The sequence below is a fragment of the Garra rufa genome, chromosome 9, assembly GCF_049309525.1.
Source record: "Garra rufa chromosome 9, GarRuf1.0, whole genome shotgun sequence".
Lineage (NCBI taxonomy): Eukaryota > Metazoa > Chordata > Actinopteri > Cypriniformes > Cyprinidae > Garra > Garra rufa.
In genome coordinates this window covers 7,352,199-7,372,997 of record NC_133369.1, presented here as the reverse complement: position 1 = coordinate 7,372,997, position 20,799 = coordinate 7,352,199, and the positions used below count along the sequence as shown (strand labels likewise).

Genomic DNA, 20,799 nt, shown 5'->3' with positions numbered 1-20,799 from the left:
CATATATAATGCCACATTTACTTTTGGCTCATGACCCTCAAATGAAGTTAGCTTTGTTTAAAAAAAAAAAAAAAACGGTCACCTGTTGTTATTCAGCTCAATTAAGTTCAATAGCAGTGTTGGTGTTGCAAAATGTATCAAATATGATACATTAAACAAAGCTACAGAGCGTTTCTATAGAAGACAATAGAATCATTATCCACCTCAATTCAGTTCAAGTTTTGTACTCATCCGATAGTTTTAGTGCAGTCAAATCCATAATATTACTGAGAAATTTCTAATAATTATGATGAACGGACTTTCATTATCTAGAAAAATGTTTTGCATAACCACAATACAAACCATTACTTGCTGCACCGTTTAAACTAGACATTATTACGAAAAGAGTTATATAAAAGTTTTGCTAATTAAAAAAAATAACTATGTTGTTACAGACTTTTACCTGACTGAGAACCAAGGTCATGTTGAATGCTTTACGTTGACCGTACAAGTCACCATTCAGACACTTTATTCAGAGTTTTGTAGCACGACTGCAGAGAAGAGCCGTCTGCTATCCTGTTTTCATAAACATCCTCTATAAGATCCCCGACACGCACCCGCCAGACGTGGGAGAGCGACTTATGGAGAGCCACGGAGTATTATATCAGACAGAAGAAGTCAGAGAAGGTTTTTAATGCCTTATATCTGGGTTTGAACAGATCTATTGTCTCCCTTAGGGACGGCCCTGACCAAACATCCCCACAGATCGGTCAATTCAGCGGCAGCTCGCCTCAGGAGGCCGTTTCCAGCACGTCCAATCACATCCTGCTCAAGTTCCACAGCGACTTCAGCACCAGCGGATTCTTTGTTCTGCGTTACCATGGTGAGCAGAATCTTCCGCCGTTTTCATTCACGATGGCTTAGTTCGCTTATAGTTGTTTATTGTCAGCTCGATTATCCTGGCTTATTCCCTCACACCCACAGAGCGTGTTACTTATGCCGTACGTACGCTGAGGAGAGCCGTGAACGTACATACATTCAACCCAAATTGTGCCATGAAATTGCATTAGGAACCTTCTGGTTCACATGCCTTCGAACGCCTATTTAGCGTGTCACGTTGCTCCTTTTTCGCCCCTTGTTTTTTGTTTTACCGCAAGGGCTAGAAATTGTATTACTTGTTTCTTGAGAAAATGGCTTCGATTATTGCAGCTGCCACATTTCGATGCCGCTATAATGTGTTTGGGAACTTCCATCATCCGTAATAACAGCCATTTCTGAATGAGCAGGTGTGGAAAAACATATGCATTGGGCTTCTAAGGCAGCATCCTAGCTGTTATGGAACCTCATAAGTGATGATTTGAAATGCTCTACGTAGTATGCATCATACAAACAGATGCAGTCTTCATATGGAGACTCAAAAACTGATTTGAGTTTAGCATTTTGCATGCAATACTCAAGTTTTATTTAGAAATGGCTTCAATTTTGTCAATGGTTTTTGATTTAGATTGAAATACAAGTTGCAGAATCTTCAAAATGGTCGTTATTTTAGCAAAATAATGAGATATTTAAAAGACATTTACTTATAGTCCACAAGAGAAAATAATAGTTGAATTTATAAAAATGACCCCATTCAAAACTTTACATACACTTGATTCTCAATACTGTGTTGTTACCAAAATGATTTACAGCTGTGTTTAGTTTTTTTTTTTTGTTTAGTGATAGTTGTTTATGAGTCTCTTGTTTGTCCTGAACAGTTAAACCGCACACTGTTCTTCAGAAAAGTTCCTCAGGTCCCACAAATTCTTAGTTTTTTTCAGCATTTTTGTGTATTTGAACCGTTTCCAACGATGACTGTATGGTTTTGAGATCTATCTTTTCACACTGAGGACAACTGAGGAACTCATATGCAACTATTACAGAAGGTTCAAACGCTCATTGATGCTTCAGAAGGAAAAATCATGCATTAAGAGCCGGGGGTGAAAACTTTTGGAATTTGAAAATCTGCTTAAATGTAACTTATTTTGTCTTCTGGGAAACATGCAAGTATCTCCTGTAGCTTCTGAAGGGCAGTACTAAAGGGAAAAATTATGATATTTAGGCAAAATAAGAAAAATTCTGTTCAAAAGTTTTCACCCCTGGGTCTTGCATTGTTTCCTTCTGAAGCATCAGTGAGCATTTGAATCTTCTTTAATAGTTGCATATGAGTCCCTCAGTTGTCCTCAGTGTGAAAAGATGGATCTTAAATCATACAGTCATTGTTGGAACGGTTCAAATACACAAAAATGCTGAGTAAACAAAGAATTTGTGGGACCTGAAGGATTTTTCTGAAGAACAGCAGGCAGTTTAACTGTTCTAAACAAACAATGGCATGGTGAACATCTATCACTAAACAAAAAAACACAGCTGTGGGTCATTCAGGTCAGTACTAAATAAAAATAACATGCATTTTGTATGATCTCTCTTATTTTGGTAAAATACTTAACATTTTGCAAATTCTGCAAGGTGTATGTAACTTTTGACCTCAACTGTCCACAACCTTGGATTTAGTTCACGGAGCGAATTGCAATTATGAAATAGCCTTTTATTTACTAAAGATACATGCAATGCTGCTTTAAAATGTCTAGTTGCATTAATCTTTTTGTGTGATACTTTGCAATTCTATCAGTGTAGATGGATCATTAGGTTATGGAACTGCTTTTAACAGGGGAAATAGTATCTGTAACTACGACGGGTGACTTTTGAACCCCGTCGGTTTTCTCTGATCTCTTTTGCAATTGTGATGGGAGGCCGTTATTCAATAAAGGGCATTAATATCTGCGTTAGCATATTTTCTGCTGATGCTTTTGAAGATCACCAATAAACCGATACGGCGTAAGGAAGTTATGTCAAGTGCTGCAAAGCACAAAGCTGATTAGAATTTTAAAAGATAATAAAATAAGATAGTCGTGGTCCCAGAGCTGCCAAAATGCCCATTCTCCGCTTTGAAATTGCCTTTAATGTGTTAGCGTAGTAACAGCTGAGTTGTTCTGCGCTCAGAGTGTTTCTGAGTGTTCCTGTTTCCCCCGATGATGAATTCTAAATGAAATGTGTTTTTGTTTGTCGGTGACGGCGTCTAACAATACAGAGGTCATTAAGCTGTTTGGTAGGTGGTGAATCTTGATGATGTTACAATACTGAGAGCATTTGCTAGATCTTACATTCATAAAAAGGTCATTAAACTCATTTAAACAAACTGTTAACTCTGTGTTCTTTGCATTTGTTCAAAAAATGTATAAAAAAAACTTTCTGCCTTTATTCTAATGATTTATGTGTAATATTTACAATTACATGAATCATTACAGCTAAATATTAGCAATTTAAAATGTAAAATGAATAATTTAATAATCAGCAGGGTGTATAAACAAGCATTATTTTCTTAAGAAAATGCAAAAGTATATTTTCCTTTCTGCCATTTTCCTAATATTTTATATATAGTATGTAACATTAATAACAACAGTAATTTACTTTAATTATCAAATTGTTTAAAATGATTACATTAAAAAGTTAATATTACAATAAAAGCACATTTTTATTATTATTATTTTTAACCTCTTAACCAGCATCTTAACACTATGTATTAATCATCATCATATACATTTAAAATATATTTCTATGCTGCAATTTTACTAATAATTTTATATAATATTTACCACCATAAATCCAGAGAAATATTACTTTTTATTTGAACATTGAAAATGTAAAATTTTAATATTACATTAAATTATTATTATTATTATTATTGTTATTAGCACCTTAACTGTGTATTAATTAATATTTAGGATTCATTTTATATTATTACTATAATTTCTTCATGAAATATAAACATATATTTTCCATACTGCCATTTTGCTAATATTTTAATGTCTCTAAAGTTTTATTGGTAACACTTTACAATAAGGTTCATTAGTTAACATTAGTTAACCACATTAGTTAACATGAACTAATAATGTACTGCACTTATACAGCATTTATTAATCTTTGTTAATGTTAATTTCAACATTTACTAATATGGTATTAAAATCTTGTTAACATTAGTTAATGCAGTGTGAACTAACATGAACAAACAATGAGCAACTGTATTTTCGTTAACTAACGTTAATGACGATTAGTAAATACAGTAATAAATGTATTGCTCATGGTTAGTTCATGTTAGTTAGTACATTAACTAATGTTTAACTAATGAACCTTATTGTAAAGTGTTACCTTATTATTTATTGAATGAAAAATACAGAAAAAAGTAATATTATGAAATAGTATTGCAATTCTAAATAACGTATTTTAATATACTTTAAAATATAATTTATTTCTGTTATGCAAAGCTGAATATTCATCAGCCATTACTCCAGTCTTCAGTGTCACATGATCCTTCAGAAATCATTGTAGTACTGATTTATTACTTTTATTATCAATGTTGGAAACAGTTGTGCTGCTTAATATTAATGATACTTTATATGATTAATGATACATGATTCTTTGATGAATAAAGTTTAAAAGTTTACTATCATTTTCTATTAATTTAACGCATCTTGCTGAATAAAATTATTCGTTTTTTTCAAAGAGAGAATGAAATAATTTTTCTGACCTCAAACTTTAACCAAGGTGTTAACTGTTACAAAAGTTTTATATATATATATATATATATATATATATATATATATACTTTTTTTTAAATAAATGCTGTTCTTTTAAATGTTTTATTTATCAAACAATCCTGAAAAAAGTATTACCGATTTAAAAAAAATATGTACTGTTTCCAACACTGATAATAAATCAGCATATTAGAATGATTTTTAAAGGATCATGTGACACTAAATTATCACATGATCCTTCAAAAATCATTTTAATATGTTGGCGTAATGATGCTGAAAATGCTTTGCATCACAGGAAAAAATTATATTTTAAAGTATATTAAAATAAATAAAAAAAAAACACCATTTAAATTGCATTAACACTTGACAATATTTTTTTTTTCTGTATTTTTAATCAAATAATGCAGCCTTGATGAGCAAAGAAGTCTCCTTTGAAAAGCATTTAAAATCTTACTGGTCCCAAACTTTTGAGCGGCAGTGTATATGTGACCCTAGACCACAAAACCAGTCATAAGGGTCAATTTTATGAAATTGAGATGTATACATCTTCTGAAAGTTGAATAAATAAGCTTTCGACTGATGTATGGTTTGTTAGGATAATATTTGAAAACCTAAAATCTGAGGGTCCAAAAAAAATGATCTTTAAAGGTGTTCAAATTAGGTTCTTAGCAGTGCATATTACTAATCAAAAATTAAGTTTTGATATATTTACTATAGGAAATTTACAAAATATCTTCATGGAACATGAATTTTACTAAATATCCCAATGATGGCATAAAAGAAAAATGTATCATTTTGACCCATACAATGTATTTTTGGCTATTGCTTCAAATATATCCGTGCTACTTATGACTGGTTTTGTGGTCCAGGGCCAAAAATAGTGTTGACAATTAATAATGACAGTTATTAGCAAATTAATTGATACATTAAAAAAGTCAAATCTTATTTTGTATATGCAAATAAGATATTATATATATTTTTTTAAATTCCTGAACATATAGATTACCAAACAACAATGTAGTTCACATAAACCGTTCTTAACTGAATTATATGTCTTAGTGAGGGCGTACGACAATGTTCTGCTCAACATATTATGTCTTCAAATGATCATACATCACAGTTGTAACTATTATCAAAACATACCAGCAAAAGAAGGTTCTTAATGTATACGATCCTCTTTTAGAAACTCGCAATTAGACATCATTATAATCATAACACATAATCAGTGTTGGCGAGGCCGATGCTATGACCCGTGATTATGATTCACACTTTGCGACGGCGGCGCATAATTTTGTTGTACGTTTGGAAAAACTCCGGTGACAGGTGTGATGATTTAAGATGTAATTGTGTGGGTTGTATTCAAAGCGTTATCACTTAACCAGCAGCTAAACATCACGTTTCTCCCTCGTCTCGTTCCCTTCGCAGCTTACCAACTTCGTGTCTGTCAGCCTCCCCCACGTGTCGCCAACGCAGAGATCCTGGCTGAAGATGATGAATTTGAAATTGGTAAGGCTGACGAACATTTGATGATCATCTGTTTGCATAGATTTATCACGCGTCGAACCCTCATTAAAGAGACGCTCCCAAGGTGCCCACCTTCGCAATGCAGCGTTTCTTATTTAATGTGAAAGAAAATGCCCCTTTCTGCAGGGAAAATAACACCCGACGTTCTGCATTTGTCATCATTACTGTCACAAGCGTGTAAGCGGTCAGGTCTTAATTAGCTAATGTGTTGTTGAGCGCTAGCTGTAGCAGAAAACCAAAGATCTGTGTGTGTAATTACTCAACAGGAGACATCATCAGGTACCGCTGCCTGCCGGGCTTCACGCTGCTCGGGAGCGAGATCTTGACCTGTAGGTTGGGCGAGCGACTGCAGATGGATGGTCCTCCTCCGGTCTGCCAAGGTTAGTTTGGCAGCACATCCAGCACGCTGTCTTATTTGTGTCCCTGCTTTTCCTGTTTTTATGTCTCACGTCGTTAGCTCTGCCGCCGGTTGTTAGGCTCGTTCCGGATTACAGCATTGTGAGTCATTGTGTTTAAAACTTAATATCAAACAGCGTGATTCTTCATGTCTTGAAGTAACACTCGCAACTCTGAGTGCCTGAGAACATATGTAAACACAGGGCTCGACAATAAGGACTGCCCGATGCCAGCGTGCGAGACGCTCGAGACAGTAGACAGGATCGGGCCAGTGCTGCCTTGTCACTAAAGATTAATTTGCCTGCGACTGTTTGTCAAATTCGTGCAAATACAGTCTTATAATCGAGAAACAGCTTGTGTTTTTAAAGGAACACTCCACTTTTTTTGGAAATAGGCTCATTCTCCAACTCCCCCCGAGTTAATAAGTTGAGTTTTACCGTTTTGAAATCCATTCAGCCGTTTTCCTGTTCTGGCGATATCACTTTTAGCATTTATTAGTATTTACCATAATTATTACAGTTTTTAGCAAATTAACCACATTATTGCATTTAAATAGCCTGGCTAACGCCAGACCACGTTATGACTTCGTCATGATTCGTGGTCTGGGAACCACATGTTCATTTTCTCGTATTTGAGGCGTGGTTTACGAATGTCCAGAGCCGTTTATTGGGCGATACGAATGTCTATCAAATGCGCCTGTGCGTAGTTCATCATAGCCAATCGTTTCAATTATACCGGATGACGTAGGTAGAGCGAACGCCAAAAGTTGCTCTTTTTTCAAAATAAACTTGCGTTCTAAACTACTACGAACACTACACCGTGTCTACACCGGACGCGACAGTTGCCGCGCCGCAACAGCTAAAGTCTGTCTACACTGGACGCGACAAGGCAACCGTTGCAAATCATTTAAACTTTTGTGTGAGCACGTCATAAATAGAACGCGGCAGCAGATTACTGTCGGGATTTGCCATGTCTCGCCGCATCCAGTGTAGACAGCATAATAGGTTCTAATGTCATTTGTCGCGTCCGGTGTAGACACGAAAGATAACTTCGCGGCTGCTGCCATGCTGGATCCATAGTAACAAACTGCTTCGGTGAGTCGCATAGAAGGCGTCATCGTCTTGCTGCTCCCTCCCCGTTCTGTGATTGGTTCCCTATCTTAGGTGAAAATTAGGTCCATGGTTTCCGGACTAGACTAGAAGCGTGAATAAAATCGTGCTGCGCAAGGCAGGATGGGGAAACCCAGGCTAGCATTTAAATTTAGTTTAATATTACATTGAAATTAAAATACATTGTCTTTTTCTACTAAAAAAACTGTATAAAATATACTTTCTGTTCTGCCATTTGTATAATATTTCATTTTAGTATTTACCATTTAATAAATAGAGGAAATTATTACAGTTTTAGCATATTAATTACATTTAGAATGAATGATTTTAATATTACAGCAGAATATGAATTAAGGTAGCAAACAGACTTGCAGTTAAATGTTTAAATAGATTTTTAAAAATGTTTGTTTATTTTTTAAAATAGAAACATTTTGTTTTTATGTTTAATCATATTTAATAAATAACCAGGGTGAACCTTTTTTTTATTGCAATATTTCCTCTTCCTGTCATTGTAACTTAAATCCCTATTCAGCTTCCTGTGGCCAATTTGAATCGAATTTGCCCATTTTATTTTATGTTCTTAACAGCTGTTAAGTAGCTTTGCACATTGGTTCAAAATTATACTTTACATAATGGTTTATCAAACACAAAATGTTCTGATTGACTGCGATTGAGTCATGTCACATTTTACTTTTAGTGAGAATAGGCAAATTGCTGCACATCACGGGATTCTTGTCAGTTCTCATCATGTTGGGTAAAAGTAAATTATGAGGCAAGAAACCTTGATTATAAGGTTGCCATGATAAGTGCTCTTCAGGGGGACAAATTTTGAAATGAAATGATGATAAAGTGAAAAATGGTCTCTTTAGGGAATTGCATAAGCATAGAGAACATTGTGACAATGTCATGCAATCAGTTTATTCTATATGTGCACTTGATTTATTTTCTAAAGCTGGTTTTGCCTACCTGCATTTTTGCAAAACTCAAAAACTTTCCATTACATATAATTCACTGCTGGTTCCAGCTAAAATGAACATTTATAATAATAAAACAACTTTTACTCCTTTTCACCCAATTTTTTGCATACAGTTCCTTGCACAATACTATGTTATGACCTCAAAACACATTTACAATAGTGCATAATATGTAAACTAATACATTTTGATGTTTGCATCAAATAACCAGCTCCATATGTGGCTTTTCAGATGTAGTTAACTTGCTCAGTAGCACACCTGGTAAAGCACTGCACCTGGTACAAGATTTGTGAAACACACAATAAAAGACTTGTAGAAGCATGTGAAAATGTCACGGTTGCTTGAGCTTCATGTTTGCTAACAATATTGCTTAGGTTTAAGGTCAGATTTAGTGTAGGCGGTGTGTTGTACATGCTACAAACAATGTAAAATGTTGCCAGTTTGTGTCGCCATAAAAAACAAAACCCTGTTTTAGTGCCACTCAATGGACGTTTTACTTTGAAAGTGTCACGAAACATGCAAGAACCAACATACTATGATGTAATTTTGTCACCACAGCCATAGCCATTGTGTTGGTTTTTACACTATTTAACACAAGCTTCTTTGGTTTCTTCCCAGTGCAATGCCCTGACAATGAGGTTCTGTTCGACTCGACGGGCGTAATCTTGAGTCCAGGTTATCCTGACAGCTACCCCAACCTTCAGATGTGCTCCTGGATGATCAACGTGGAGAAGGGCTACAACATAACGCTGCACTTTGAACTCTTCCAGACGGAGAAAGAGTTTGATATTCTGGAGATCTTTGATGGTGGGTTTGAATTATTCCTCATATTCAGGCATCATCTGACAGCCCGTGCAACTGTGTCCCTGAATATTACAGTCATTATTCTCTGGCCTGTCGTAACTCTGACGCTTTTCTTGAAAACCCGAAATGAAATTTGGAGCCTCGGGAATGTGTTTGAGAAATAACGGAGTTGCTTTTTTAGGCCCATGACCATTACGAGAGAATGGTTCCCCCCCAAATAAACTCATTTAGGACTAGCACACATGCAAAATGCTGGAAAGATTTGAGTATTTCTTGATAGCGAGGCAATGGCAAAGACAATTCGAAATACATTCAGAGTGTTATTAGCGCTAATTACTTAAGTGCTTGCAATCAGCAAATTACCCTATTACTCATCATTGATTGGATGCTCATTAATGTCCATGGCATTTGCAGAGCCCCAGTGGAATAGGAAGTGAGAAGTAATACCAATTTCCTTCTCTCAGGCCAGATTTTTGTTCATGTTTTGCAGCAAAGCAATTTTTGGAGCTCTCTCCCCAGTGTCTAAAAGTAAATCGGCTGAATCCCATCGGATGGACATTTCCGCATGATGGATTTAATCTGAGAAATCTTCTTTGCTCATTGCCACATATGGAAACTTCTTGTTAAAGGAATAATAGTGCACCCAGAAATGAAAATTTGCTGAAAATGTACTTCCTCAGGCCATTCGAGCTGTTGAGGAAGAGGAGTTTGGTGTTTGATTGAAATTTGGCATTGCATCACTTGCTCTGCAGTGAATGGGTGCCGTCAGAATAGGACAAATAGCTGGTAAACACATCACAATAATCCACAAGTAATCCACACCACTCCAGTCATCTACAGTGCCTTGCAAAAGTATTCATTCATTCATTCATTTTTTTCACCTTTTGTTTTGTTGCAGCATTATGTTAAACTGCTTTAAATTCCTTTTTTTCCACATCAATCTACATCTAATACACCATAATGACAAAGCACAAAACAGGTTTGTATCAACTTTGCAAATTTATTAGAAATAAAAAACTGAAAAGATCCCGTTGCATAAGTATTCACACCCTTTTCTGGGACACTCGAAATTTAGCTCCGGAGCATTCATATTGCTTCTAGATGTTACTACACTTCGAGTGGAGTTAAACTGTGGCAAACTCATTTGAATGAGTATGATTTAGAAAGGCACACACCTCTCAGAAAAGGTCTAACAGCTGAAAATGCATATCAGAGCAAAAACCAAGATAACTGCCTGTAGAGCTCAGTGACAGACTTGCGTTAAAGCAATGATCTAGGGAAGAGTTCAGAAAAAAATCTGCTGCATTGAAGGTTCACAGAAACATGTAGCCTCCATTATCCATAATGGAAGATGAATGGAACAACTAGGACTCTAGAAAATGTCTGCCAGCCCCCATCCAAGCTGACAGAGCTTGAGAGGTGAAAAGGTGAGGCAAAGAATGGCAGATAATTGTCAAATGCAGATGTGCAAAGCTTGTCACATCATACCCAAAAAGACTTGAGGCTGTAAAGGTGCTTCAACTATGTACTGAGTTAAGGGTATGAGTACTTATGCAATGTACTTATTTCAGTGTTTTATTTTTAATACATTTGTAAAATTTGCAAATCTGGTTTTTGCTTTGTCATTATTATGGTGTATGGAGTGTAAATTGATGTGGGGAAAAACTAATTTAAAGCAGTTTAACAATGCTGCAACAAAACAAAATGTAAAAAAAAATGCAAAGCACTGTATTAATGTATGAAGTGGCAAACTGTGTGTTTGTAAAAGACAAATCCATCATTAAGGCATTTGAACAATTTTAATTTGCTTTTCTGTAAAATTGCGAGTCCTCCATCCATAATACTGCTTTCCCCAGTTAAAAAGTTGTCTCGTCTGAATTAGAAGAGAAATATGCACAGGTCAAGCACCATTTACAAGCAAAAAAAGTGTCTAAAAAATTGTTCTAAACAACTGGGTGAAATTTGATGCGAGTGAACAAAAAAAGATGGACTTGTTCATTCCCAAAATGCTGAATTTGTTTGTTATAAACATGCAGCTTTTCATTTCACATGATGTTAGTTGATGGACCGGAGTGGTATGGATTGAGAAGTTTTTGTCCAGCTGTTTGGACTCTCATTCTGACGGCACCCATTCACTGCAGAGGATCCACTGGTGTGCAAGCGATTTTAGTTTTTGGGTTTTGAACTGTTCCTTTAAATTTTCAAAAAAGTTGCATTGACACTGTTAGAATGTCAAAATCAAACCATCAGCAATGACATCATTAATTTCTGAATTGCATTCGGTCTCCTAAGTTTGCTGATTGCAAACTTCTTCACTTCAGACTATCCTTGTACATTTGCTGATTCATTTGCATTGGAAATTTTCACTTTTTTATTGTGTATTTTTGCAGGGGCAAATATTTACAGTCAAAGCCTGGCTGTGTTGAGCGGAGATCTCAGCGTGCCCTTTAACATCACTACCACGGGTCACCAGCTGTTTCTCCGCTGGTCGTCTGATCACGGCACCAACAAAAAGGGCTTTCGTATCACTTACGTGGGTGAGTATCAAAGTATGTATCCCCGATTGGTAATTCCTTTCAGTTCTATGTGTGTCTCTCGTGACCTTTTGTCTGTCCTGCCCATTATGCGTGCGTCCAAGTCCGTGTCCCATCTGTCCATGTGTTTGTGTCCAAACGTTTCTGTATTTGTAATGCAACACTGGAGTCAGGAAATGTAAATGAAAGAAGTTGCTAAAATACTTTATAGGCCTTAAATGTAATTACATTATTAAGCAATTTTACAGTGCTTAAATAATGTGTTTGACATCACATGTTAGGCCTGTTTCACACATTCTGCTTGTGCAGCATGTAAGGAAAACTGCAAACACTGGTATGTGTTAAACTCCCACACATATTTTATGCAAATTTTGGGACAGTGCATAAATATATAATAATAAATGTGAATAAAATGCCCAAAATGTGCATAAAAATGCTCACTTGATATGTGTGGTGTAACATATACAGAAAATAACCCCATTGCCTTACCACATATCAGTATTCCCTTATACATATATAAATTGCAATTCAAAATTGCAAATCCAGGTTAAGTTCCTTATACATGAGGAGGACTGCTTAAGTCACCTATTTTCAATCAGACTTGAATTTAATAGAAAGTGCTGTTAAAGAAAATGTATACAGAAAACATAAACAGAAAATGCACTAAAACTAGGGCTGTCAGTCGATTAATCTAATTCATTTCATGATGTGTCGATTAATTGATCTCATTAATCGCAAAAATTAATTTAAATGTGAAAAAACCCACAAAAGATAATTTAAAGCTATTTTTGTGTTAAATGAGGAAGTATCAAGCAGACTTTACAAACTGTTGCTTTAGACATAAACATGTATTTGATTCAACATACAATTTATTACACACAAACATTTAGGCTGCAACGGTCTAACGTAAACTATGGAACATAAAAGATGATCATTTGAGAAAAATCTTGAGAAATAGCTTTGTTACCAACAGTTTTCAAAGTACTTTCTTGTATGTTCCACAAGAGAAATGTTTAAAATGACATGATGGTGAGTAAATGATGACATAATTTATTTATTTATTTGGGGTGAACAATCCCTTTAATATTTTTCATTATTATTATATTTATTAATTTTTTTTATAAGAAACTAAATCTGCCAGCAGGTGACGGTAAATGTCTTTATGAGTCATTCACTCATTCAATTTGATTTGTTTAAAGTTTCATGAAGATACTACCGTAAATATATCCAAACTTAATTTTTCCATTAGTCATATGCATTGCTAAGAACTTCATTTGGACAACTTTATTGGCGATTTTCTAAATATTTAGATATTTAGACACCTTCAGATTCTCAAATAGTTGTATCTCGGCCGAATATTGTACTATTCTATAAACCATGCATCAATGAAAACCTTATTTTTCCAGCTTTCAGATTATGTATAAATATCAATTTTTAAAAAGTTGACCCTTACGACTGGTTGTGTGGTCCAGGGTCACATTTAAGCCTGTGATAGATAGGGACAAAATCAGCACTTGAGTCATGTCATATTGCTCTTGCTGCCTGTGTGATTTCCTGTGATATATATATGAATATGAAACAAAACACATGCAGGGGCATTTTTTGCACAAATATCTTAAATGTTAAGGCATAGCTGCATTTATGGAGTTGTTGTTCTGCATCATATTTGTCAACAGTCAACTGTATGAAATATAATATGATGTACAGGATTGGGGGTGGGTTTTTGAGTTTTGAGTTGAGTTTTTTTAATAACTAATTAATGTAGTTAACGTGTTAAACTGACAGCCCTATTTAAAACATATCAGTATTTACTTAAAAAAAGGTATTTTAGTCACAATTAAAAACACATTTTATCCAAATATTCATGTTAAATTCAGTTTATATAGCTCAGGGTCACGATTGCTCAAATCATGGTTTCAGTTAGACCTGAATTGAATAGAAAGTGCTGTTTTGTGCCTGTCTCTGCATGTGGGATGTGCATGAAGCACAAATCTATGTTTTCAAACATTGGTAAGTAGTTCACTCACATTATTGTACTGTATTGAAAAAGATGTAATAAAATAACTGTGTGGCGCTTACGTGCTGCAGACACAAGATGTGTGAAAGAAGCTATATGCTGCTTTCAGATCCTCCTGTGAAACATTCAGAAGTCATAATTATGAAAAAAATACTGTAGATGCCTTGTGCAATTTCATTTTCACTGACAGACACGGGATGTGTTTTTATTGCTAAAGCAACAAAATAAAAAGCAAAGCAAAGATTGCAAATTTGTGCACTTGATGAGTTGTCAGTGCATTTGTTCATTCTCATGCTAACACAGAGAATGATGGGAAATTTAGTTATGTTGCACATGCCTTTCAACTCAACAATAATCTGTATAGAATACCTTGATTTTTTTTTTTAATTCACACACCACCAGTGTGAAAATATCTAGGCTTAGAGTTTTCCGTTGGTGGTAATTTATAAATATGATCATTGCAAGACTTGAAGGCACTATTAGATTCAATAATACTTTTTTGCATTTTTTGTATTTTGTAATTATACACGTTCATTTGTACCATTACACATATTAAATTATGTACTGATAATGGACAATCAGTGTACATTGAAGTTGTTTAAAATGTCATGATTACACAATAATGATTTTAATGATTCTCATGAAGTGTTGTCAATTATTTATCTGAGATGATGCTGATGAGTTGAGTCAATATTGTTTGAGTGTTTAATGATCCGTGTTATCATCTGTAGCGATGTACTGCAGCACCCCAGACTCTCCGCAGCACGGTTTTGTGGTTAGCCAGACGGGCGGCCATGCCAACAGTGTCGTCCGCTGGGCCTGTGATCGTGGCTACAGGCTCATTGGGAAAAATATGGCTGTCTGCAGGAGAACTGAGCTCGGTTTTCTGGCCTGGGACTCATCTGTGCCTGCTTGTCAAGGTGTTGTCTTTATTATTATTTTCTTTTTACAAGTTTACAAGAATTGCATTTCCTTGAGTTGACTGCAAAGGCTAATTTAACTGACAATCACTTGCGCTCTGGTATTGTTTGATTTAACCTTCACTGCCAAAACTCACAGCTCTGTATTGCACTTTTTAACATTTTTGTGCTCCATCAAGGACATTCATTTTTTATATATATGTGTGTATGGGCCATTCTACAGAATTGGTGCAAACTGCTGTCCCACAAGCAAAAAACGCATTTAAAAAGCATTTGAGTATTCAGACCTTCAATGTTTAGATGCTTCTATTATCTGTTGAAACCCACAATAATATTTAAAATATCAGTAAGCTTAGTATATACAGTATCTCACAAAAGTGAGTACACCCCTTTACATTTCAGCAGCAATTTTAGTATATCTTCTCAAGGAACAATACTATAGAAATTAAACTTGGATGTATATGTAGAGTAGTCAGTGTGCAGCTTGTATAGCAATATAGATTTATTGTCCTCTGACAATAACTCAACATACAGCCATTATTATTAAAATAGCTGGCAACAAAAGTGGGTACACCCTAAGTGATAACAGGAGTATGTTGTTTAACCAAAGCCACATGTCCTATTCATCATGTTAATGTATTTGTCTGCTTAACAGGACCATATAAAGATGTGTATCTTGTATTAGAGCAGTTAAAATTAGGTGCTTTAGGTACAATTCTCTCATACTGACCACTGGATGTTCAACATGGCATCTCATGGCAAAGAACTCTCTGAGGATTTGAGAATTAGAATTGTTACTCACCACAAAGATGGCCAAGGCTATTAGAGCTTCAGTAACACCCTGAAACTGAGTGAAACTATAGTGACCAGGATAATATAGAGGTTTTAAAGGTTGCAGAAGTAGAAGGTCAGTGTCAGTGCTCAGACCATACGCCGCACACTGCAACAAGTCGGTTTGCATTGGCGTCGTCCCAGAAGGAAGCCTCATCTAAAGCTGGCTTACAAGAAAGCCTGCAAACAGTTTGCTGAAGACAACCTGTCCAAGAGCATGAATTACTGGAACCATGTCCTGTGGTCTGATGAGACTATAAGATAAACTTGTTTGACTCAGATGGTGTCCAGCATGTGTGGCCATGCCCTGGTGAGGAGTACCAAGAAAATTATGTCTTGCCTACAGTTAAGCATGATGGTGGTAGCATCTTGGTCTGGGGCTGCATGAGTGCTGCTGGTACTGGGGAGCTGCAGTTCTATAATGAATTGTACATTCTGAAGCAGAACATGATGCCTTCCCTCCAGAAACTAGGCCAAACTGCAGTTTTCCAACATGATAACGACCCCAAACACACCTCCAAGATGACGACTGCCTTGCTGAGGAAGCTGAAGGTGAAGGTGAAGGGGTGGCCAAGTATGTCTCCAGACCTGAACCCTATTAAGCACCTGTGGGGCATCCTCAAGCGTAAGGTGGAGAAGCACCATGTGTCTAGCAGCTCTGTGAGGAGTGGAAGAGGATCCCAGCAACAATCTGTGCAGCTCTGATCAATTCCATGTCCAGGATGATTAAGGCAGTGCCAGATAACAATGGTGCTAATACAATATATTGACACTTTGGACAAGGTCACTTAGGGCGAACTCACTTTTGTTGCCAGCTATTTTGACAATAATGGCTGTATGTTGAGTTATTTTCAGGGGACAATAAATCTATACTGCTATACAAGCTGCACATTGACTACTCCAAAAATATCCAAGTTTCATTTCTATAGTATCGTCCCTTGAGAAGATACTAAAATACTACTATAATGGTTGCTGAAATGTGAGGGGTTTACTTACTTTTCTGACATACTGTATAAAATGATAATTTATTGGGTACTTTAAATTGGGAGTTGGCTGTCCCCAATGCTAACCCCTAAATTTCATTTTATCAAAATGATACTGAAAGAGTTTTTTTTTTCATTGTTATATTTAAAAGTGTCTTTATTTTTTTTATAAAATTATTTTAAAAAAGAGACTCTTTTATTTTATATTTTCTTTGTAAATTATGAAACTTTACGTAAAAAAAAAGACAATATAACCCTTCTGAATAAATTATTATTACTGTGTTTCGGTAGTGACAAATTTGGGGAGGACAAATATTCCAAAACTTTCTGAAAATACAATGTGAGAATTAACTGCACAATTACTAGAAATGTGTACCTTGGATATTATACCATTTGCATACATATCTTTTTTTTTTTTTTTTGAAAAATAATGGCCCATATATGCTAAGGCAGAACTGCTGTCGAGGAAAAAAGCCCAAAGGGACATGTTCAATTACCTTCACTCAAATCAAAAATAAATCACCCCTAGAAAATAACATGCAAATAAAGAAAGCAAAACAAAATAATAAAGGGTAAATGGGTTACTGAGAAAGCATATGAATTTTGAGCAGACTATGAAAAATGAAGGAGCAGACAGTTCAGGATAGCAGGACCTCATTGTGTTATAATTTTGGAAACAGTCCAGAAGGAGAATCTGCTGAAGAAAGAAAATAAATTGACATATTTGAAGTCCATTTTTTAGGTTTCAGAAACAGTGGACTGGTGCTTGCTAGATAAGCGAGCTGATCATTATACAATATAAAAGTCAATATCAATATAATAAGTATAAATTTAAGAAGGGTAAATTAGTAAATAACAATGGATTAACTATTCTTCTAAAGACACTAATATTCTCAGCTATTTTTGTTATTGTTGACATTCATTAGCAGGTTTTTAAAAAAAAAATGTATTAATAGAATATTTGATATGTTTCTTACCAGATGTGGCATTCTGTGTTGATTATGAATGTTCTTAAGATTGAATTGTTGTTTCAAAGACAGGCTGTGTCAGATGCCAGCATCACTGATCAGTCGTCTCTTTGTTTTCTGCTAATTAATACGGCCGAATGGGGTTTGCTTTCTGCTTAGGTTTTATTAGCATTAATACAAGCGCTGTTGTTTTGTTGGATTTATTTGATTAGAATTTTAGCACTCGGTAATTGGACAACCTATTATGTTTCATCGCTGTATTGATTTCGCTTTAAGCAAACTCCAGCACCTTTTCCATGCGTTTAATTACACATTTTTGCCATGCTGGCTAATTACAACCCTGTTTGCTCGCACATGACCATGTTCAGACCTCCCATTCAACGTGTGGACTTGATGAGGTCAAACACGGTGGAGAGTCATTCCTGCTGTGCTAACTTTTAAAATTAATGTGTTAAAAGGACTTTTATAAAAACACATTTTATTACAGTTAAGGACAAAGCTTACGTCCCCTTTAAGAATCTGCAAAATGTTAATTATTTTAGCAAAATAAGAGGGATCATACAACATGCAGGATATGTTTGTGTATTTGAACCCTTTCCAATGACTATATGATTTTAAGATCCATCTTTTCACACTGAAGACAACTGAGTGACTGATAGTCCAGAAATAGACCATGTATTAAGAGCCGGGGGATGAAAACTTTTGAACAGAATAGAGATGTGTACATTTTTCTTATTGTGCCTAAATATATTTTTTCATTTAGTACTGCCTTTCAGACGCTACAGAAGATTGTTAAATTTTTCCCAGAAGAAAAAAGTTAAATTTGCCCTGATCTTTAAATTAAAAAAGTTTTCATCCCCGGCTCTTAATGCATGAGTCCCTTAGTTGTCCTCAGTGTGAAAAGATGGATTTCAAAATCATACAGTAATTGCTGGAAAGGGTTCAAATACACAAAAATGCTGAAAAAACAAAAAATTTGTTGGACCTGAAGGGTTTTTCTGAAATACAGTAGGCAGTCTAACTGTTCATGACAAATAAGGGACTTATGAACAATTATCACTAAAAAGAAAAAAAAATACACAGCTGTGGATCATTCAGGTAAGAACACAGTATTAAGAATCAAAGATCAAGGGATGTAAATTTTCGAATGGGGTCATTTTTATAAATTCACTATTATGTCTCTAAACATATTTTATGTGAAATATCTTATTCAGGTAAGTACTAAATAAGTAATAACATGCATTTTTCATGATCCCTTTTGTTTTGGTAAAATAATTTTACAGATTCTGAAAAGGGGATGGAAAACTTTTGACCTCAACTGTAGTTAGCTTTATTAATTATAACTTGATTGTTTAATTAAGAATACTAGCAGAATGCAGAAGCTAAAGTGAGGGATTGCCAGTTCGTTTACAAGACATCTTGAAGTAAATGTTGATATTTATCTTTTGAAATGTTTTGGAGTGGCATAAACCTGCAAAATATCCCAAAATGTATCAACTTTACTGCTAATGTTTACTAATGTTTGTTTTCCCTCCAAAATTATGCTGCTTCCTGTCATTTAGAAACTGGATTTTACTCATTTAGGGATTTTATGACAAACTGTCAGACTTTAAGACAGTTGGGCAGTTGGTTGACTATTTGTTTAGACAATCCACCAACTAGTCGATCTTGAAAATAAGTTATTTTGCCCATCATAGTCTCTGTAGGGAAAGTGTTAATTCAGAGTTCACTCAGAGGGAACTGAATCAATGGCATTGACCTCACCTGCCCTCATCTGCTGGAAAACTAGCCACACAAGGTGTGTGTACTTGTGTAATTGGCTTTTGTGGATAGGTTAACGAGGAAAGTGATATTAACAAACAGCCATTGTAAAGGGAAGTATCTGTATTGGAGTTTCTTGGATGGACGTTTCTTAACCCTTGTGCTGTGCTGAAAATCCTTTACCTAATTGGGGTTCTTGGTCAAAATGACTAGGCTCCTTAACATTGCTTGTAAATCACGTACTATGCTATATTATCACCAAATCTTGGATATAATCTTTTTGTTAACTTGTTTTCTTTTAATTAGCACTGGTCTTGTATTTATTTTTGGAATGGATTGATTGTAGACTTTATTGATTTGAGCTCATACATTTCAGTTTTTTAATGAAAAAGCATTATTTGTAGATAATTTTGGCAATGTTCACTCAATAACAGAGGTGTATAAGTTCAAATCACTAAGGCCTACGATCAATCTGTTTAAAATAAAAATTATACAAAACTTGTGCTAATTGAAAGAAAACAAGTTGGTCCAATTCAATAACATTAACAAGCATTTTCACGGGGAAGAGAGGTCTCTCCTGGTCAAAATAACAAGAACACAACCTGAGGGTTAATTCTACTTATACCATGGTCTGTCTGAATACTTGATTCTGGTTGGCTGGCAGGTGTGCAGTAAAACCGTTTCATGCACAGGTAGTTGCAAATTATTTAAATCACCGTTCTATATTAATGTGGTGCTTTAATTGATGCACGCAAACCCAGACACATCACTCGCATCGATGATTCTTGGCTTCCACGTTGTGCATTAAAATCATTTAATGCACAGAATACCCAAGACATGTCACTCGTATAGTTTTGAATGGGGAAAAATGCAAAGTTCATTATGGCCGCGAAGCCCCGCCTTCTTAGTGAAAAAGCCAATCGTTGATTAGTAAAGTCAGCGCGTCACTGCAGCTGCCGTTAGAAGTCCCGGTTGCTATAGAAACAATCGGCGCTCAAAGACGTGCGCTCAGTACTTTCGCATGCGCACTGGCTTTTTTTAATGCTATTGGAGCACAAGGAACCATATTTATGAGGCAGTTTTTGTTGGATTTCTTTGAAAATTTAAAATATGAAATTTAATCGTAAGCTTGGTGAACAGTTTTGGAGAATGTGATGTTTCCCCATTCAAAGAGATAGGAGCTGCACTTGCCTTCCCGAGTAGCGTTTCAAAGATGGCCGCCGAGTGACATGACTTGCCTTAAAGGGACTTTGGCATTATCAGTATTACAAAAAACTGAAACTAAAGATGCTTGTTGGGCATTTAACATGACAATGTCTTTCTTCTAAGGTGAAAATCCTTCAGTGGACATGTTTTTCACTCGATCTTAAG

At 35.4% G+C, this 20,799-nt stretch overlaps 1 protein-coding gene across 1 annotated transcript in view; it reads left to right on the top strand.

The window, feature by feature from the left end:
• The window catches only part of csmd3a (CUB and Sushi multiple domains 3a), a 516,772-nt gene that overhangs the window by 317,164 nt on the left and 178,809 nt on the right, over positions 1-20,799 (top strand). The window contains exons 44-49 of the mRNA XM_073847643.1: positions 717-862; positions 6,033-6,113; positions 6,398-6,511; positions 9,229-9,417; positions 11,805-11,963; positions 14,697-14,885. Coding sequence (XP_073703744.1) covers positions 717-862; positions 6,033-6,113; positions 6,398-6,511; positions 9,229-9,417; positions 11,805-11,963; positions 14,697-14,885 — 878 coding nt within the window. The remainder of the gene's footprint in view (positions 1-716; positions 863-6,032; positions 6,114-6,397; positions 6,512-9,228; positions 9,418-11,804; positions 11,964-14,696; positions 14,886-20,799) is intronic.